Here is a 22,300-nt window from a genome sequence, read left to right on the forward strand (position 1 = left end):
TTATTTCTGGGCCCAGGCAAAATTGAGTGTCTACATAATGCAAATGCAAATTTCCCCTCCCGTCCATCTTAACCGCCCTTGAGCATTGCTTAACACACCATCTCACATAAAAAATTGACCATCCCGGATTTGTGTTTCCGATGACGATGATTGTTCACTTGACAGAAAGTACACTATAATATCATAATTGTATAATTATCATATATTTGTAATTTACTTATATGTAACAATTGATATACTATATGTAGTTAAACACATATATATACTATATTTTGTAATATAATATGTACTAAATATAATTATATCTCACATTATAAAATAAATTAATTTTAATTATAATATTTATTTTAATTATATAAATATTAATTAAATTTTTAATTAATTTAATTAATTTAGTTGATCAAAATAAAGGGATAAACACAAATATAAAGATTCGATGATCCCAATCTTATTATTTGATTAGGTTTATGGATGCAAAAAATATGATTTAAGATAAACTAATTGAAATATAAGAGAATAATATGTTAAAGAATATATCTTTTTCTTATAAAAGTATTATATTTAATTTTTTTATTGATTATTAGATTTACTTTTAAAAAATATTTTATTTTGATTTTATACCGCTAATTAATTTGTGTAAAATATAATTAATGTTTAAGGTAAGTATTGATAATTAAAGCATGATTTTATATGTAAGAAATTTTAAGCTCAAATTTTATTGAAAACATTTTTGTAAACAATAGATTTAGATTAGATATTCGTAGTTATAGATATCCGAAAAATTTATCTATATCTACTCCAAATGTGTAACAAATAGTAATTTTAACTTCGAATCTAATCATTCCTAAATCTATACACCATCTCGGCCGCCAATGTCCCCGTTCCCACCTTAATTCTGTATCACTTCCCCCTTAACCTAGGAATAGGTTACAGTCAGAAATTGTAGCCCATTCCTTCAATTTAAGAGACTTCAAATCAAATGGTGGGCTTATTTTCCCCTTAATTCTTAATGGCGAAATTGGTCCCATCCTTCCCTTAATGTTCATCCCATTTGGTCCTCATCCAATGAATCCTTCAATCCACCGTTTGTTTGATGAGCATGACGATAACTTAGTCGGCAACTACCTTGACACAACTAGCTTCATGTAATATCTTTTTCTTTGTTTTAGATTAAATTAGAAAAACAAATTTTGGCCATTGTCCATCCAAGTCATCCTTATATGTCTGCTCATTTTAAGTTAATGGTATGCAAGTCACTCATAAATGCCATGTGGTTGGCAATTTATATATTAGAATTAATTTAAATTTGGCCGACGTTAGTTATTGGATTTGTGAAGAAGAGAGTATGGCGAAGGGTTCCCATTATGAATTAGCATCATCTTGGCAACTCAAAGTTGATTTCCCTTTTTGGAAGGGTTTGCTGTTACGATTTTGAGGAAATTTAATACTATTTCATTATTACTGGTATGGTACTATATATGAACATTATTAGGGCTAAGAAAAAACCTCATGAAACTGACAAGAGTGGAACCGACAATTCCATTAGATTTGTGTTTTTTTTATAATTTAGTTTGGTTTCAATTAGATAATATCAATCAATCACATTATTAATTGAAAGACAACTTATATTAATAGATGAACTTAAACATATACTTAGTCTAACCGGAAATGAGCAAGTCGATTGAAAGGTTAATATGTCGTTTATTAAATCCAATTGGGGAGATTCTTTGTCTTGAGTATCGGAGCAGATGGCTCCAAAAGATAGAGATATAGATGCGACTGACCGGATTAACAATACATTGGATAAGAATCAAGTAGAATGGATCATGGATCCATTAATGGATTTATTCACTTGTGACATTCATAGTGTGTTATTCCTTCATCCTGAGTGGATGATGGACTATGTATGTGTGCCTCGTATACTTTGATGCAAGTAAAAGCTTGAGTTCAAATAGATAAGGAACCGAAAACTAGTATGTCAGATATACGACTTTTGCAATATGTAGAATTACTCACAATAGTGAAATTCATAGCCCAAGAAATGGATAAATAATATCCCCTCATTAGCATTACATGATACATGAAAATTAAACGTGGTCACGAATTATTTGACTTTGTGATAAATGACTTAATTACTATTTGATAGTAGTTGACTTTTCATGAAGATGTAATAATTACCATGAGATAAAATAAGATCATATTGGGAGAATGAATTTATCCCAAAGAGATTAAGGATACTGATAGGTGCTAAAAATAACATGTTTTAGTCTTATTCTTAAAGTGTTTTTGGGTGATTATTCGTTGTTAATGGGACTACATAAATCTACCGGATTAGAGTCAAATATAATAGGGAAATCCATAGATCGAGCTAATGCGATAATAGGGGTTTTAATTAGAAAGAAATTTCAATTAATCAACCTAGAGCCAGTTGCTCTTAGTCTTAAATAAAGATATTAGCATAATTTAGAGATTTTTATAGATCAAGATACTAAGTGAAGAAATTGGATTATTTAGATTAATAAAGATACATGAAATCTAGGTGAATTCTTTCCTAGGTATTGTTTTGCTTCTTGGTTGTTAATAAATTATTTTCCTGATTTTTTCTTTATCGCGTTCATAGTTAATTAATTTAGTTAATTTTAGTTTTCAATCGATCATTCAAATTTATAGGTTAAATAATATAAAGACAGTAATTACTAGTAATTTTAGTCTTCATGAGAACGATATATTTACTCACCGTAGCTATACTATTAATTGATAGGTGCACTTGACTTAGTCAGATTTTTAGTTGGTATCGTGGACATTAAATATCCTAGTAAGGGTAACACACTTATGACAAGGTAATTGGATGAGCATTGATCAAGTAGCTTTCGTAATGGTATGTAATTAAAGAGAGCTTAGTCACAATATTATAGTGAAATGAGTTCATGACTAAATGAGTTTATAATTAATATACAAAAACTTGGAACTTAATTATAAATCATTTAAGCCTTAATTATATATTTCTAGTCGATCCCTGTACTAGCTCGCTAAAACCATAAATGAATTGCATATATAATCAAATTAACAATAATGAATGGAAATGATAAATTTGGAGAAATGAATCACATTCGAAAATGAATGTGTTTTCTCATAAGTATGAAAATGACTTGAGAATTAATTTAAGTTTTTGAATTATTATTTAAATCAAATAATTGAAGTTCGAAAATAGAATTAAACTAATTGGTCATTCGAATCCATTGGATATGGAAATTAAATATATTTTTCATAAATTCTCTTATGGTAAAGTTGTCATAACTTTAATGTAATTAGAATTAGATTGAGAACATTATTTAATTAAAAATAATTTAATAAATACTATTTATTTTGGAAAACAGAAAAACATGTATTGGATTAGATTAAATAATAAAATGTTAGGTTAAAAATCTAAGACGCACATATAATTAACCTCAATACAGGAGATGTCCAAAATTCCCTCATAATACATACAAAGGGTAGTAACCATAGTATATTTAACTAAGGTGTGTTGCCCCCTTCTCTTAGTTAAACTAGGAGACTAGTTTTTCAATCAAATAAGTATTATTTGTGCTCTACTAATTTAACTAGAATTCTCCTATCTCTCCTTATAAATAGATGACACCAGTAGAGTTAAAAACACACAACTTTTGAGATATTGTTATTTTTTCCTGAAAATAGTGAAATTTATTTTTTAAGTATAAATTATACTTTCTGTGAATAATAGTTCTACCAATTTCTATTGACAAAGAATTACTTTCCTACTAAAACTAAAAATTATTTTTGATTCTATGTTTGATCCATGATCGCTTGAGCCCATACTCGAAACGATTCGTGATACGAGAATAGTGAAGAAGGTCGTTCAATTGAAAGCCAAGAATGTCTAGGATCCATCTCGCTCGAAGCACAAGTACTTTTCAAGAAAAATTTATTACTATAAATATTACAAACCGACTCATTTTTCAAAATTTTAAATTTCCATTGTAATAGAAAACCATTTTTAAACTGGATTTTTTCCAACAATCTCTACCGACAGTGTACCAAATAATTTCTCATATAATTTTTATTATACTTTTACATATTCTATAATTATATATAAAAAACCCTAAATCTAATTTTCAGTGTCAGTCACGAATTCATTACTTATTTATTATTGCTGCTAAAACTTCTAAGAATAGAAAACCACAAAAAATCATGAGTTTAAGGTGAAATTGTGCTTTAGTTTGCCGCCTCTGGCACATTTCTGTCTGCCGCCTCTGGCAAGAAGTTTTAGGTTTTCTGTTGTTTCGCTTGGCTTTTTGTGATTTATATAGTCAGCGCATCTTGTATATCAGTAGTCTTCTGCATTCTAAAGTAAGAAAGCATAGTGTGAGATTTACTTCTGCAATTACGAAAAACGAACTGGATCAACTTTCAATTAATGAAGAAGAAGATGAAGTTATTCAAATACAACCAGATCTTAACAGAGAAAGAATGGGGGAGATTTTTCAACTTGTGGACTATTTTTTGACTGTCAGTATTATTCACTTTCCAGCAATGAAGAGTACTATGGTGAATCTGTGACATCCGGGTCGGGGCGTTCAAATCCGAGATCTGGGAAAGAAAAGGTATTTGTTCCAATTTTTTTCATAAAATGGATCTAGAAAGAGTTATCAAGGGTTCTCCTTTGACCTTTAATAATCATTTGCTGCTTCTTTATAAATTGAATTGGGGAGAGGATCCACTACAAGTACCCTTAGTTATGACTCCGTTTTGGGTACAGATATATTATATACCTATTTGTTTATTTTCTGAGAGTTTAGTGGTGCAAATGGAGAATTTTTTAGGGGCTTTTTTTGGAATATGATGGGTCAAATCTGGGTAAGAAAAATAGGAATTTCATGAGGATTAGAGTTTAAATTGATGTAAGGTATCCTTCAAAAAGAAAAACAGATTTCGTTCTAAGAGAGACAGTCGTATGTTAATTTTAAATATGAATGGTTATCATTATTTTGTTTTTTCTGTAGAAGATTGGGTCATGGCGACTCCTTTTGTGAAGCAAAGATGACACTCGGAGTAGAAGTAGCTGAAATGAGATGAGATTTATCTTTACAAGCTCAGTCTCGAAGAGCTTTAGTTATGACTAGCATATGGTTACAGGAGGATGGGGATGGAATAACAGGTGGAATTGGTGAAAATAATAGAGAAAGCAAGAGTGAGAAATGGACAATGGAAAATAAAAAAAGATGCGTTAAGATAGTGGATCCAATTCTTAGCTTCAACTTAGAAGGGGGATCATCAAGTTCTAGTCAATGGCTGAAAACTGTATTGACAAATCAGATTCATAATTTTATGGACCATGATTTGGAGGACACAACATTAATAAGTGAAGAGGGGAAGAAAAAATCTAGAGGAGAAATCGATGATTTTTCAGAAAATGATGAAATTAGCAAGATACTGTCCAGAAATAAGAGAATGTGGGAACAATATTACCTATCATCGGTAGTTGCCAGAAGGCAAGCCGACCGAGCGCAATGAAAATCTTAAGTTGGAATGTCTGTGGTCTGGGTAGACCACGGACAATACAGAGACTTCAGCACTCACTGAAGATCTTTAATCCCTAAAAGTCTTCTTTATGGAGACTAAACTTTGCAAAAAATAGATGGACAGAGTTGGAAAGAGCTGTGGTTTTGCAAATAGTATTAAAGTTAGTTCAGAAGGTACTAGAGGAGGATTGTGTTTGAGATGGAGAAACGATATTGATGTAAACCTTCAAAGTTTTTCCAAAAGTCATATTAATGTGATTGTGGAAGATACATATATTAAGGACAAGTGACGATTTACGGATTTCTATGGAACCCTATATGCTCAAGATAGAGAAGATTCTTGGGCTGTTCTAAAGAATCTTTATCAAGTTGAAGATATTCTTTGGTCTGTATGCGAAGACTTTAATGAAATTATGTATGGGTTCGAAAAAAAGGGTGGTCTGCCTAAAGATGAAAGAAGAATGGAATTGTTTCAAAAAGCATTAGAGGAATGTCAATTAAATGATGTAAGGTTCCCTGGCAGGTGGTTTACATGGGAGAGAGGAAATTTACCTGAAACAAATATACAAGAACGACTTAATAGGGGGTGGCCAATGTGAAATGGATGCTAATGTTTCTTAACATAAAAGTTCAACACCTGGTTCATTCTTTTTTTGATCATTGTCATCTCTTGGTTGTCACGAATAAAGAAAAGAATAGGCAAAAAGGAGATAATTTTAAATTCAAAGCCTGGTGGACATTAGAAGACTATTTTCATAAAGACGTCAAATATTTATGAGGACCGACAACAGGAGATTTATTGCAAAAGTTAGATTTCTTGAGAAAATGATTGAAAAGATGGGTTGGGCAATACGAAAGCATGGAAAATGGAGAAATGAGGTATTAACAACAAAACTATCAAAATTAGTAGAAGTTGAAAGGGATGATATGAATTTGGCTGAGATGATTGACACAAAAATTCAGCTTAACTTTGAGAACGAAAAGGATGAATACTACTGGGAACAGAGGGCTCGATTGAACTGGTTGAAATATGGTGATAGGAACACAGCTTTTTTTCATAGCCACGCAACACAAAGACGGAGGAGAAATCAGAATAACAAGTTACAAAATGAAAGTGGAAGGGAAACAAAAGATGTTCAAGAAATGAAGGGTATTGCACGGGCTTATTTTGAGAATTTATTCATAGCAGGGAAGACTACATTTAACAAGCATTTATTTTCAGGCATTAATCATTGTATTTTTGATGAAGATAATAGAAAGCTTGTAGCGCCATATAATGGACAGGAAATTCGAGGGGCTCTGTTCAAAATGAGTTCTACAAAGGCATCAGGGGAAGATCGGATTTGCAGCCCTATTTTATCAAAGATGTTAGGATATCATTGGGAATGATGTCGTTTCTTCTTTCCTACATCTTTTGAATGGAGATATGGAGGTTAGTTCAATAAACTCAACACATATTGTGCTTATCCCAAAAATCACCAGCCCTTCTAATATGACTCATTTTTACCGATTAGTTTATGCAATGTTCTTTATGAAATACTAGCAAAGGCTATAGCAAACAGATTTAGAGGAGTTATTGATAAATGTATTGATGAAGCACAGAGTGCTTTTGTGCAAGGAAAACTTATAACTGATAATGTACTGGTGGCCTATGAAATTTTGCACTTGCTGAAGCAGAAGAAAGTGGGGAAAAAGAGATACATGGCAGTCAAGTTAGGTATGAGTAAGGCTTAGGATAGAGTAGAATAGAATTTTGTTAGGGAAATTATGGGTCGAATGGGATTCACTCAAAAATAGATTGATTCTATTATGAAGTACATGTTTACTGTTTCTTATTCGGCTATGGTTAATGGTAATATTGGAGAAATTTTTTATCCAACAAGGGGACTTAGGCAAGGTGATCCATTAAGCCCGTTTTTATTCCTGATATGTGGGGAATGTCTATCATTCCTAATGAGACTGCAAATTAGAGAAGAATAAGGTTAGTAGAAGTGGCCCAAAGGTGTCTCATTTATTATTTGCTGATGATTGCATATTGTTTGGAGAGGCAACAGGAAGGGGAGTCTGTACAATCAAGCAGATTTTACGGGAGTATAGAAACGGTTCAAGTCAGCGTGTAAACTTTGATAAATCAGCTGTTTTTTTTTTAGTAGAAACACCCCAGAGGAAGATAGACAGTTAGTGGTTAATCAGCTAGGAGTTCGAAGTTCAAATGACTTGGAACGGTACTTAGGGCTACCGAGTCTAGTTGGTAGAAGGAAAAAAGAATCTTTTCAAATTTTGAAAGACAAACTTAAACAACGTATCGGCAATTGGAGTATCAGATTACTGTCTCAAGGTGGAAAAGAGGTATTCATTAAAGCTGTTTTACAAGCTATACTAACGTACTCAATGGCCTGTTTTTTATTACCAAAATCATTATGTGAAGAAATGGAAGGTATTATTGCTAAATTTTGGTGGCAAAAGGGGCATGGGAAAAAGGGAATTCATTGGTGTTCTTGGAAAAATATATGTTTTTTAAAAGAAAATAGAGGTTTGGGTTTTCAGAATTTTTGCCAATTTAATGTTGCGTTATTAGCCAAGCAGGGATGGCGTCTTATTAAAAATCTGAATTCCTTATTAGCCAGAGTTCTCAAAGTAAAATATTTTCCGTAATCAAACTTTCTAAATGCACAGTTGGGATCTTTACCTTCATTTACCTAGAAGAGCATCTGGGCAGCAAAGGGGCTCATTCATGATGGTCTTTGCTGGAGAGTTGAACGAAGGACTGAGATATCCATATGGACAGATTGTTGGATTCCAAGGAGTGCAGCAATTGGTTGGCAACACAGAGAGGTAAATGGTGAAGTACAATTAGTTTCAGATTTAGTTAATAGTACAAATTGAACTTGGAAACGAAAATTGTTCAGTAATACCTTTCAACTGGACATAGTCCAAAAGATCTTGCAGATCCCTTTGGCAGAAGCAGACCATGCAGACTTCCAAGTGTGGAAAGAAAAACCTTAAGGGGATTTCTCAGTAAGAAGTGCCTATAAACTATTACAATATAACAGCTTGTATACTAATAGCTATTTATTACAACCCAAAACTAAAAATTTCCATCGAAAATTATGGGATTTACAGCTACCATCAAAAATTACAATAACAATATGGCGAATCTCTTGGAACTATTTCCTTTCATTAGCTAACCTAAGTTATAAGAAAGTGACCGCCAACGATAGATGTTCTCGGTGCAGTCTCAGAGAAGAAGATAGCAACCATATCTTTAGACAATGCCCTGCAATCAGTGAAATATGGCAAAGCATCAACCTCTCTTGGGCTATAATTCATATGAATCAAATTTTCTGGGAATGGTTAACCTGGGTTTTCGAAATGAGTACAAAAGAACAGTGTCAGATCTTTTGCTGCGCTCCATGGTTTATATGGAACTCCCGGAACCAATATGTCCATGAAAGGAAAAACATTTCAGTTAGGGATATGGCACAGAAAATCAGTAGATACATAGCAGAATTGAAAGGGGTCCAAGAGAAAAAAACTCACCTCTATTATCGAAAGAGCTCATGGTCAAACAGGGGTGATGGAGGGTATTACAGTTCAGTTTGATGCAGCCTTCGACAAGAGAAATTCCAGATCGGCCTCAGGTTTAGTAGTTCGGGACCAGATGGGTGCTTTAAAAGCCTCAAAGACAGTTCTTCATGAAAATATTCCCTCCCTGTTTGCAGCAGAAGCCCATGCAAGATTAGATGCTATCAAGTTAGTAATAGAAATAGGGTTAAAAACAAGAAGAATAAAGGAAGACTCGAAAACAGTCATTAAAAAAATGCCAATCGACAGACTAAAAGAACCAATGTTCAAAAGGTTACTTTCGAGTTCATCCGTAGATTGGAGAATGTTCAAGCCCATAACCTAGCAAAAAAAGCTTTAGAAAAAAGAGAAGAATCATACCTGGTGGGGAAAATGATGATCCATAGAGCAATAGATCTGGAAGGAAGATGGAGAGAAAATCCGGATTGAAATCGTCTTGGGATGGAGAAGTGAGTAGTTAAAGATAACAAGTACATTGAAATCTTTGGGAAAGGTTATCTCTAAACAGGCGCAACTGATGGACATGAAAAGACGATGGAAGTAATAAATGGCCGGCCTGTTTGATTTGACTGGGAATTATCTTTTAGGTTTCCTTTTTTGTTTAATTTCTCTTTTGTTTAATAATCAATTTCTTGTTTGTTTTCACGAACGGGCTTAGCATAAAAAACAATAGGTATGCCCATTATAGTTTATTGTTTTTTTTAGTTATACGATTCTGAGCCCAAAAAAAATTTTTGGGTATTTGTTTTTTTAAATAATAAAAGCCAATGTGTTCTTTTATTATTATTATTGTTGTTGTTGTTTGTTGTTTGTTGTTGTTGCTGTTGTTGTTAAAACTTCTAAAATTTTAGTTATCAACCTTTCCTAGTTGGGTTTTTTTTTGATGTAATTGCACATTAAGGGTTGTAAAATACAAATAATTTAACATATGATTATGTTCAATGAAAATTGAGAGTGATTAATTCAAGGTTTAATTAGATTTTAATAAACATTTATAATTTGTAGATTTTACAAATTATTTTTAGATCAATATATTAATGAAGATTTGAAGTATAATTAAAAATTGTAAAATTGTCAAATAGTGTCTAAAAACCGTAAAATAAAGATAATTTTATCTAATTAAAGTTGAAAAGTTTAAATTCAAAGACAATTTTGTCTAAATAAAATCCAAAAGCTTAAAGCCTAAAAAGAATATGGAAACCTAGAACTTGAACCGAATTGATTTAGTATGATTCGATAATAATTAGTTTCTTATATCCATCGGTTCAATTTTGTTTGCAAAATTGAACAACTAAATACACTGGTTCGGTTAAAAATTGAAAAACTAAAACAATCTTATCCTAAATATTATTCAAATAACTGATCAAAGAGTACAATTTTTATTTTTAAAATTTACAAGTAAAATTATAATTACAAATAATACATATTTGAATTAATTATAATTAGAATCTTCTTGAGTACAATTAAATTAATATCGTAATATATGCAAAACCAAACTAGAATAGTTCTAAAGACTACAGTCAGATTAATAATCGTAATACATGCGGAACTAAACTAGAATAATTCTAGAGAAGATTTACACATAATGAAATTTAAGTTAAAATAATCTAAAAACAACGTACATGATTTACAAAAGGTGAGAGTCGAAATTGATATATCAATATCCTGGAGCCTTAGCTTTTGCTAACATTACCCCTAATTGGCAACTTTATATTTGAAAATAACATATTTTTTTTAAAATAACATTTAATAACTTTATATTTGAAAGGTAAAATCTATAACCCTTTGTATTTCTAATATATTTTATAAGAAACGAATGTTAAAATTACACTTGAAGTTTGATGGAATACGTAAAGTGCAGAGATACTCAGGGCCAAAAAATTTTCTATTGAAAAATTTTAAATTGAATTATTTTTTTTAAGAGTTAAAAGAGAAATTTAACTATTTGAAGTGAAGGATTAAAACTCGAATCTATCTTTGAATTTATCATATGAAAATTTGATTTTAATTTTGATTTGCTGACAAGAGTATTATGTTATAAGCATAAGAATTTAAATTCGATTTCAAATAATTATATCATACTGCCGTAATTAACATTAGATAGGCTTAGAAAAAGATAGAAACAGATTATATATAATCTTTCAATTATTCAACAAATTAGAAACAGAAAACTGAAAAATGGTGTTCCACTGCCTGGAGGAAACTGCTACTAGATTGCTTAAAAAAAGTAATACTAAACCTACATTACCCTCACCCTATATTTTCTGTATCCGTGTACGGTATATACCCATAAATGGTCCTCCAAATATAAACATATACATGTTGGACACATACACGAACCAAATACTAATGACGTGGAGTCAGAGTAACATAGAACTAAACCAAACCATACAACTTGAACTATTGGTAACATATTATAGACCAGACTATGCATCGTTGCTACTTAAATCATGTCCTGTTTTCAGGAGATACGGAGCCATTCAAAATACTATAGTTGGAGAAGAGAAGAAAGAATGTGTCATCCATTACTTCACAGAGGAAGTCAATGGCTTGCCTCGCCCCATGGTGAAACCCTTGGTTCCATCTGGCATTCTGGGGCCCTTAGAAATCTGTTTTGCAGATGCTTCACACTGGGATGCGTTGCTAGATTGAGGAGATAATGCATGCTTGTTGTTTTGAACACGCCCACGCCCTTTTCCTCGCCCTTTGGCCCTTCCTTTTTTGGATCCCGTTGCAGTATCCTCGGACTACCAATAGCAGCCAAATATCAATTCTCTAATGCTAAACGGTTGAATAAACATTCTTTAATGTGCTTACATTGTTCTCAGTTGATTCAGTAGTATTGTTTGGCTGAGAAGAATCGTCAGAGGTTTCATTAAGTAATGAATCATCCTCGTCCAGTATCCCATCGAATTCTGATTTTCTAGTTTTCAGAACAGATTTGGGCTGCATTTTTTTTGTTTCAATATAAATGCTTAAAGATCATAAAGTAAAAAAGCACAAATATTAAGAAAATGTAGTTTAGTATACCGTGAGTCCAAGCAGCAACCTTACTCTCAGACCCTTTCTCCAATTCCTTTCATCATTTAACTTCTCAACCTGAACCAATATATATATATATATATATATATATAAGCAACACTAACTACAATCTTATTTCAAGTATATGAACAAGTAACTACTAGGATTTGCAACGGGACAGGACAACTAGTCAATTTCTCGGGAAAGGACAGCCTTTATCTAAAATTGCTCTTAACCTAATCCTCCAAATCTATATACCTAGTAAGGTGCTTTTGGTGACATGCTTTTCTTTTCTTTTACATTTTCGAAAAATGGTTAAATTTTAGTTTTGATCCATTTATTATGTCTAAATTTGATACTTAATTTATATACTTTATTTTTAACATAATTTAATCATATATTTTTATAATATTATTAATACCATTAATTTTTTAATCAAAATATTACTTGATTCTATATCATTTAAATACCTTAACGCAACATTTAGTACGATGGAAAATAGTTGCTTTTCTTGAGAATTTAATTAGTTAGAAAGTGATTTCAACATTTGGTATATCAAATTTTATTTACTTTCCTTAGAATCTAACTTTCCCTTAAGAATTACTTTCCTATAAACATGACAACATGGTTTTCATGATAAAAGGTAGAAATGTTATTTTCTCACGTAGATGGGAAAGTTAGAAAATTATTAAGACAAAATTAACCTTATTTTATATTGGTTTAAGATATTAATCTATTAAAAACATTTAAAAAAAGTTATTATGTTCTTCCTTTGTCCTCCTACTTAATTCTCTTTATTACTTCAACTAATTCTTCGCAAGTATTATATATACAAGTTTTTAAATTTATTCCCAAATAAGTTTTATATATACACAATTTTATATATGCATTATTATATTTAGAAAATATATGTAAGATAAATTTGAAATAATTTTATTTTCAATTAACAATATAATTTAAAATTTAAAATTTATTATTAAATATTTAATTAACACCAAATGCTACATAAGAGTCTACAGATGGCTTTGTATATTTTTAGGTTTATGTTGTTTTTTATACAAGACAATGGTTAAATTTCAATGTTGGTCCCTAGATTATGTTGAAACTTAAGATTTAACCTATATACTTTGTTCTAGATATAATTTAGTCTCTTTACTTTTATAATATTATCAGTAAATCTAAATAGTTAATATTTTAATTATTTCAATCAAAATGCTAACTACAATTTTCTTAAGAACATAAAAAAATTATGAATCATAATGAGTTAAAGTGGGTATTTTAAGAAAAAAATTCTAATTAATTTTTTAATGTTATTTTTATTGTTACATCAACTAGTATTTTTCTTTTTAATTTTCAAAATGTAAAAATAGATTTTGATAAAGTATATATTTTTGAAAATTGGAGAAGGAGAATAGATTATGGTGATAGCATTGGACTAAGAAGGTGTTGATTTTAGCAGTGCAATAACTTACCGCTTTCTCAGCGATGTGAGGTGAATCATACTCCACAAGTGCATGTAGCTTAAAGACAAGGGAAAGAGAAAAGGAATGAACAAGGGATAAATATTGTGTAACCCATCTTTTAAACCCCATCTTCATACTTCATACCTTGTTACGGTTAAAAAAATCGGTTTTAGATTTGGAAGAATTGGATTCCTGGGGATGACATATTCGGATATTCTTCACACTGTATCATCATACCATTAGTATCTGCTGCAATACAACATACTACAAAACTGAAATAGAAATGTGATTAGAAACAACCTCCCTACTACATTAAAAATTTTGTCCAGGTTCTGATGAGAATGATCTTCAGGCAAATTCTCTACAATAACAGTACGAGCCTGCAAGCAAAAATAAGTTAATCCACTTGAGTAATTTAAGAAAATCTAAAGTCCCCCATATATTTTACCTGCACTTCCTCTCTGTCCTTTTCAGTGAAAGGGTGTTTACGTCTAACCTTCTTACCATCTGCACTCACAACCTTTCAGGCACATAAAAAGAAAAAGACTATTACATCAATGAAACTCAAGCTTTTCTGTCTGAAAAGAACAATGAGACTGAACAAATTACAAGCTTTGTAGAGGACCGAAGTGCTTGAGCCAGCAACTGGTTGGCATTGACGAGGGACTTGATTTTCTTTGTGGAAGCAATAAAAGATATGGGCACTAGAAAAATAGCCATTACATTTTAGTGGAAATTTGTTTTACATTGAAAACAAGAACAAACTGTTGGCAAGCACCAGAAATTTGTTTACCATATCCTTCAGGATCTTTACTTATTTGCTTTGACAATGATTCATTTGCTAGAAGGCTCATGTCACTTAACTGGTACTCCACCTGTTTTATACACACAAATCCCATCATGCTTGAACTTGATGAATCAAAAGATTAGACAAGGAAATCAGAAATGGGACCTGTTTGATGATCTTGATGCGGAGATCATCTGTGAGCACATTCTTGGAAGAACAATGGGGTATGGAGATATTAGGATTAGAGATCAAACAAGCAGCACGTTCTTGATCACCAACTAAGAACCAATCAGAGGAGCCAGCCGCAGCAGCAGCACCACCAAGGTAGTGGAAACAAGGGTAATAATAACCCGAAATGGGGATTTGGGTATGCGATCTGGGCACGAACTCCTGTGCATGCGCATTGAATTTGAAAGAAACACCGTTGTTGCTACCACCACCATTACTACTACTGCTGCAGCTGGTATTTGTTGTTACAGATGTTACCATGGCACCTTTGGCTTCAAACTTTTCTTGGGGTTCTTCAGGTTTTTCCTCGGCTTCAGCTTGTGCTTGTGCCATTGCTATTTGTTACTTTTTGATCTCAGGCTTTTCTATTTGGTTTGGGTTAATGTGTGTGAAACATGGATTTGATGTGTTGTCTCTCATTGTCTCCTGAAGTTTAGTAACTGTAAGTTTGATATGGGAATGAAATCCACCACGTTTGGCGCCCACTTACGGATAGAGAGAGGATTTCTTACAAATTACCGTTCTTTTAGTTGTTTGACCGTTTTTTCAAGGTTTAGAGTTTGCCACCACCACCCCCATCCCCTCTTTCTTTTCTCTCCCACTTTTTTCTTTTCCTTTCTTAATTTGCCATATGCCTAAATTATTAACTACTCCTTCAACTCTTTTACTTTTTTAATTAAATCCTGAATGAGGGATTACGGATTTACTTAAGTTAGAATTTTAATTTCTTTTTATGTCTAATAAATATAGGACTTAATTATATAAAATGATCAACTTCAAGCATAATTTATTATTTTAATCTAATCTAAATTTATCACGGTCTTGTCATCAATTCAAATTGGTATCGAGTTAATTTGTGATACCATCTCAATCAACAACATTATTAATATAATACTAGAAACTCTACCACGCACATATGCATTTAGAACACATATTTGTGTTTAAAAATGATATACAATAAATAATAAAATGTATGATTTGAAACCAATTAATAATAATACATGAAACATGTACTATATTAAAAATAAAAAATTAGATTAAATTGTAAGTAAAATAAAATTTAAAACACATGAATACATCGAATGAAGATTGCCAAATGAATATAATTATTTATCACAGTGTTGTCATCAATCCTAAATTAGAGTCGAGTTAATTTGTAACACCATCTCAATTAACAATATTATTAATATATACAATTAATGGAGGTAATCAAAGTATCCTCAAATCAAATAATTTAAATTAAATGCGAAGGGATATTAAAGTAATTTTCCTAACTGAGTTGGGACTAAGTTGATGGGTAAAGGTCTGTATAAATAATATAGATATACAATTGATGAAAGTAGTAAAATGTGATAATAAAATTTAAATGTATATTCTTAAGTGATAAATTGAAGGTTGCTAACCTAATTAGCATGGGTTCAAATCTTATTATACGTATATTTTATTATTTTTAAAATAAAATTAAAAAATTAAAGTACCCTTAAATAATATAATTTATTTTAAATGTGAAGGAACTCAATTAATGGGTGACATTAATTCAGTAAAAAGCTTTATAAATAGTAAATATAAATAATATATACAATAGATGGAAGTAATAAAATATGCATATTAAAACTTTAATGTACAAAAATAGCAAAATAGAACTTTTGTTATGTGATAAAATGAAGGTTTTGCTAACCCTAAAAGAAGAAATCCGAATTTGGCAGGGAGAAGGCAAAATGGGCTTAACAAAGGGCAGCCCAACTTAAGCCTGCAAAGATGGCTTTAATCCATACCAATATTATAATATTAGGGGTTGAAGTAGATTTAGACCCTTCATATTAGTTAAAGAGGTTAAATACTAGATTATGAAATGGGGAGGAGAAAAAGTAAAACATATATATTTAAAAGGGTATACTTGATGGTATAATTTTTTTAAATTTTATGAATAGGGTTAAAAGTTCGTCACATTATTTATAAAGTTTAAAAACTCTAACTGATAGTATACCAAGAAGTTTCTTGTGCTAAAAATGTAACTATACACACAAATTTCAAGTAGAAAGTTGATTTAAAAATTCAAAATCAAATTTATTGATAATTGTGAATAAAAAAATTATAACCTCTAGAAACTTCTTGAATATAAAGAAAATATCATTTGATTCTTCTATTCGATTTGACTTTAATCCAAGGGTTGTCTGATTTTATCTTGGATTGATGTGGATTGCTTCAAGTGTTGTGTTAACTTGCTCTTGAAATAGGTTTGGACATCCTTTCTTTAATTAATTTGGATCGAAAGGTTGTTTTCTTCATAAACAACTTTTGGCATCTTCTCTATGGTTGAATTGGATCGAAAGACAACTTTTCTTCAAAATGACTATGGTGTTCATCAGAATTTTTTTAAAATTCTTCAACTTCTTTAAAGAATTCTAAAGAGATCTTCTGAGCTTCTTGAACTTGTGAATATTTTGAATGGCGAGAAAGGCTTCTTGAACTTATGAATATATTGAATAGTAAGAAAAGATTGTATGAAACTGTGATCCTAAATCATCCCTATGCCTTTCCAATAGAAGAATGACAAATTAGATTTTTCCTCTTGATTTTCAGCTTTTCCGATAAGGATGATGTGGAATCTAGTTTCATACAATCCATTCTCATTGAATAGCTTGGGATGACCCCTTTTCATGGAGCCAATCACATGAATAAGACAGAGTTCTAATAGAATTTAAATGTTTCATTTGATTATTCTACAAGAACTTAAACTTTTTTATTTATTATTTGTCTTTTATTAATTTAATTAATTAAAGATAAAATAATCATTTGATATTATCAATTAATTAGTTTATTTTAATTAGTAATAATACAAAATTTTTAATATATATCTTTTAATTAATTTAAATTAATTAAAAAGTAATTATGACATAGATATGATGTCATCACTTTCACCACGATAATTTTGACTTGACACATGACACTTTGCAACAAGCATTTCTAAATCATCATTCTAATGGCCTCAACCTTATTACTAGAAATTGAGAAAAAAAAAGTTCAAAATCTTTTTATTTAATTTTCAATTACTATCAATAAAGTGAAAAGTGAGACACAAATAATTGACTCTTTGCAATGAAGTCCATGCATGAGTAATTAAGCAAACTCTCAAACAATAACTCCTCAGAAATTGTTTAAATTTACCCCTTTCATCTAAATACGATTGATGAACATCCCTCATCACAACAATTTTTTTTCATAATAATTACATTTAGCCTTTCTTAAACCCCCATCGGTGACAATCTTAGTGAAATGAGATGATTTTTCTTTTTTCACCATTCTCATTTGTTTGGCTTGAAGCTTCACTTGTCAAATTTTCAAAATATGTTGAAGTAGGTGTAACACTATCCTCAACAAATATTAGTTCACTAGATAGCTACAAACATAAATTTGATATAACAAATTAATCAACATAGCATTCAAAATTCAAAATTACAATGGTAAAATAATAATTTTAATTTGAAGTTGACATTTTTTTTAGAGACAACAAAAAGGGGGGAAGTACCTATTTACTTATACAAAAATATATAGTTCAAATTTAGAGTTTTTAAAATATTAATTAATATATATGTATATCATTATCAAGAAATTGATATATTTGTTGGAAAAGGAATTAGTTTATGATAACTGTTGAAGTGAAGTTCAAAAAGAGATTGAGAGATTTGTGATATCCCAAAATAAAGATGAAAAAAGAAATAAAGTTGTTGAGTTGAAAATCAAAAGAATGTTCTCATAATATATATTGGGCCCATCTAATGCATTCATCTATTTATAATATATTATTATTAATTTCTATTAATCAATTAATTATTCAATTTTGAATTGAATTAATCAAAAATCAAAATTTTAAAAATCTTTAATCGATCCTAATCAAATTAGATTCAGTAGATTTATATATAGGTCAATATGTTATAAATAGGTCAATATATTATATAAGCCAGTCAATTAGTAACTCTGATGAATTGGCTCGCCAATTTGAATGGCATCATTTCTCCAATATTACTACTAAGTCGCAACAAATGGTCCAATACGACGATGCCAGAGTAAACAACTAACAATTCCAAGTGGTCGATCTAATAATGCACAATCCAAAAGCTAGTATCCTTGTAAGACAATAAGGAAAAATGGTTGCTATAATTGGGAAGAGCCCTACGAGGTTAATAGATAAATAGGGTATAGTGCATTTTGGATACCTAACCTATCCCTAAGACATGGAATGTCAAACATATGAACAAGTATTACGTATAATCTCAACAACCAACTAGGCAAGTAAGAATATGAATGATAATATCTTTTTTGTAAAAATCTAAAATGTTTCTAAAAAAGTCACCAAACTGGACAATCTCAATTCTAATGGCCTTTTGTGGGCCTCAATTTTTACTTAAAGAACCCTTATAAAGCCCTAAAAAGCCTACAGGATAAGCTTTTCAAGAGCCCTAATGTTTGGAAAAACTTTTTAAGGCTCCAATGCCCCAATCAAACGAGGCCTCTTAAGGCCCCAATGCCTTTTTTGGTGTAGGCCTTCTGAGGGTCTGAATGTCACACTCGAAGAAGCTTCTTAAGGCTTTAATGCACCATTAGATAAGGCCTTTTAATGCCTCAACTCACTAATAAATGACTATTAGTAATTGGGGCTCAATAAAGCCTCTTAATAATCCAATGCCTTAATAGGCAAGGCTTCAATGTCGACTATAACATAGGCCTTTTGAAAGCCTTAATGCCATACTTGGAAAAATATCTTAAGGCTTTAATGCCCCCATCAAATAAGGTCTCTTAAGGGCCAAAATCATTATTAAACGATTATCGACAAAACAGTTTTTCAAAGTTTCAATGACCTTCTAAGGGCCATAATACCATGCTTAGCATAGCCTCTTAAGGCTATAATACCCCCATCAAATGAGGCATTTTAAAGCCTCAAATACGGCCTTCCAAAGTGTAACACCCAACCGATAGGTCAGACGACTAGCCCTTCAAGATTTCAACTATTAGCGTTTGCAAAATAACTTAATAATCATTCAACAGTTCCATAATGTGTTGCCGTGAAATAAAAAAACAAACTTTTGATAATATTAATCTTTTATAAAAACCTATCAATTTAGCCTTGTGTCTAATTACAATTCGAACTAAGTTTAAAGAGTTCTTATCCATATACAAAAACATGAGTTTAAGCCTACAAGTTGCCCCGATATCTACACATGTTACAAAACGAAAGATGACATGCTCATGCTAGACTTTGAAGACTCTGGCTTAGTTCCATTTCTCCTATGAACAACAATTTAGAATACATAAAACAGAGGAGAGAAACATGGTAAGTTCATAAAGAACTTAGTGAGTTCTATAAGAAGAATACTTCCCTTTTTGTTTCAAAATTAAGATTTCGCCACAAATTTCGCTTAGACAAAACTTGTGCATTCATATTTTGCAGCTTATGCTTAGGCTTGAACAACACAGAGGCACAATACATAATGTATGAGAATTCATCCTGTGAAAGATCATGAAGCATATATTCTTTTCGTACAGAATTGTTGCATATAATCTTAGCAAAAAACCCATCAAGTGGAGAGATTCATTTGGATTAACTTGGTGGACAATCCTGCAGACTTTTACGTGCGGATTTCTAGATGCAAATTTTTATATGCGAACTCGTAAAAGAAAATTCATAGATGTAGAGAATTCATACATGTGAATTCATAGTAGAAAATTCATAGATATGGCAGACTCATACATGTGGATTCATAGATATAGTGAACTTATACATACAAATTCATAGATATGGCAAACTCATACAAATGGATTCATAGATATAGTAAACTCATACATGCTAATTCATAGATATGGCGAAATCATACATGCGGACTATGTCACGGACTTCGTATGGTGAAGTCCTACATATAACTGATGCAGGTCTCAAGGCACAATTTCACTTTGATAGAAAACTTAAAGAACAAGTCCGGTAAACTTTCATAACTTTCATACTTCATGGTCATGGACTTGCTTATGAATGTGAGGCTTTAAGCCTTAGACTCCTAACCACCTATAAACGAGTTATTGTTTATAGTAAAAATATAACACCAAAAATATAATAATTGAGAACGACGGTGCCCACAAATGCACGAGTCAAATTGTAATATAGCTTGTACAACAAAATACCTAGAAGTATTTCGAGAATCGTACCCAAGGAAATATGGAATAAATTATGAAAACTTTTTTACAATAATAAGTCTAAGTGGTAGTAATTAATCCTAAATTATAATAAACCATAAAAGAGATAATTGAAATAAAAATAAATAATTAAGAAAAATAAACAAACAAATTAAATCAATAAACTAATCAAGAAGATTAACTCGTTTCAGGGTTTGTAACTAACTTCAGATTAAGATTTTAGGGTGGATTAGCTATCGATTAACCACTTATTACCTCCTAGCCTCTAATTAACTGGTTGATTGGTTGACACTTATCTCTTGATCTCACTTTCTCAACCAGGATAAATTACGATTTACTCTGTTCGGCTTATCTCCTGTCCTCGTCTAGCCTATGGTAACTTCCTAAGGTTGTCATCCTAGCAATTTAATCACACGTAATTCATACCAAATAATCCCTCTTGGGAAACCCTAAATTCTCTATTAATCACATCCCCATCCACTTTATAAAGCTTTATTCGACAACTAAGTGGAGAGGCAATTGTTATACCCCTGCGCCACAACACTTCCCCCCCCTCGCCCTCCACATGGCACTTACACCCCCAACAAAGCAGTCATGGCAAGCGACAAATCTCTCAAAGCTATCACATTAGATTAGCATAACGGCTTGAAGCAAGATACCTAACTAAGGTGATGTTGCTCTTCGCATCTAACACGATGTGAACTGCCATCTCAATAACAACTCTCTACACCTCTCGTAGTGTAAACCACCATCATTGATCACTTAAATCTTTGTGTTGAAATACCTTTTTTTTAAGTAAAAAAAAAAATCTTGGACACCAAAGATTTGTTTATAAAATAAAACATTTCACTTTAGATTTCATTATAATTGAACTCAATGTTGTTTCCTCAAGCCTGGACAAGGTAAATAATGTTAATGATGATTACAACTCAGTAAAAAAAAAACACTATCGATTTCCTAGCTGGTTAGAATTCAAAGTAATATTCTGTTAAGCTGGTGTTCTTGGGGTTTGCTTTTTGTCACCAAATACTTCCCTTTCCAGTTAAAACTTGCATCATTATGCTTTCTCAAGGATCATAACCTATAGCTGGTCTTTCAAGGAATCTTTGATATGAATAGTTTCCCTTTGTGGGACCAAAAACAAATGCATGCATGTAATTTTGTTAAGCTTTGCCATGTGAGACTGAATTAGGTAGCTTAATGTGCATATATTCAATCCGTTGTCTTCTTCTCTAAAAAAAAATTAAGTACTATATTGTAGTACTTATTTTGTATTTCTAAATGTTATCAATTAATCCATCCCCTAACAATATATGAATATAAATGCCTTAGTTAACCCTGTTTAGAAAGGAAATTTAATGACTAACTTCCATCATTTCCATTCTCTCCTACCAAACCTATTAATACCATATATAAATTACCTGATAAATGTCTCAGATTCTTTTGGTTTTTCATTTCTAATATTGAATATGAAGTTATATATGATAGTG

The 22,300-nt window shown here is 31.2% G+C and overlaps 1 protein-coding gene and 2 long non-coding RNA genes across 4 annotated transcripts; 1 reads left to right on the forward strand and 2 right to left on the reverse strand.

Moving 5' to 3' along the window:
• Positions 1 to 3,973: 3,973 nt before the first annotated feature.
• On the reverse strand, positions 3,974 to 9,733 carry LOC108479605 (uncharacterized). 2 transcript variants are annotated; one of them, XR_008276010.1, is made up of 5 exons: positions 9,486 to 9,733; positions 9,081 to 9,252; positions 8,456 to 8,968; positions 8,230 to 8,307; positions 3,974 to 4,396 (listed from the first exon to the last, which is right to left on the reverse strand). It is a non-coding gene; the product is annotated as an uncharacterized LOC108479605 (long non-coding RNA). The 2 variants fall into 2 exon arrangements; XR_001870484.2 differs by having other exon boundaries at positions 3,974 to 4,363; positions 9,486 to 9,732.
• Positions 8,127 to 8,907, forward strand: LOC128285552 (uncharacterized). The gene is made up of 2 exons (XR_008276011.1): positions 8,127 to 8,375; positions 8,473 to 8,907. It is a non-coding gene; the product is annotated as an uncharacterized LOC128285552 (long non-coding RNA).
• Positions 9,734 to 11,309: 1,576 nt separating the features above from the next.
• Positions 11,310 to 15,089, reverse strand: LOC108477810 (la-related protein 6C-like). The gene is made up of 10 exons (XM_053023527.1): positions 14,562 to 15,089; positions 14,403 to 14,484; positions 14,219 to 14,313; positions 14,058 to 14,129; positions 13,910 to 13,989; positions 13,754 to 13,832; positions 13,619 to 13,666; positions 12,156 to 12,224; positions 11,943 to 12,071; positions 11,310 to 11,872 (listed from the first exon to the last, which is right to left on the reverse strand). The coding sequence occupies exons 1-10, from the start codon at positions 14,955 to 14,957 to the stop codon at positions 11,651 to 11,653; spliced, it is 1,272 nt and encodes a 423-aa protein (XP_052879487.1). The 5' UTR covers positions 14,958 to 15,089; the 3' UTR covers positions 11,310 to 11,650.
• Between the last annotated feature and the right edge of the window lie 7,211 nt (positions 15,090 to 22,300).

This window comes from Gossypium arboreum, chromosome 12, assembly GCF_025698485.1.
Source record: "Gossypium arboreum isolate Shixiya-1 chromosome 12, ASM2569848v2, whole genome shotgun sequence".
NCBI classification, from domain to species: domain Eukaryota; kingdom Viridiplantae; phylum Streptophyta; class Magnoliopsida; order Malvales; family Malvaceae; genus Gossypium; species Gossypium arboreum.

What these genes read in the sequence shown, in the direction of transcription:
- LOC108477810 (XM_053023527.1), bottom strand. Translation starts at nt 14,957, where the DNA reads ATGGCACAAGCACAAGCTGAAGCCGAGGAAAAACCTGAAGAACCCCAA. An exon ending in CTCACATCGCTGAGAAAGCG is followed by an intron (nt 12,225 to 13,618) that starts GTAAGTTATTGC and finishes ATATTGGTTCAG; the next exon opens with GTTGAGAAGTTAAATGATGA. An exon ending in GGTTGCTGCTTGGACTCACG is followed by an intron (nt 12,072 to 12,155) that starts GTATACTAAACT and finishes AAAAAAATGCAG; the next exon opens with CCCAAATCTGTTCTGAAAAC.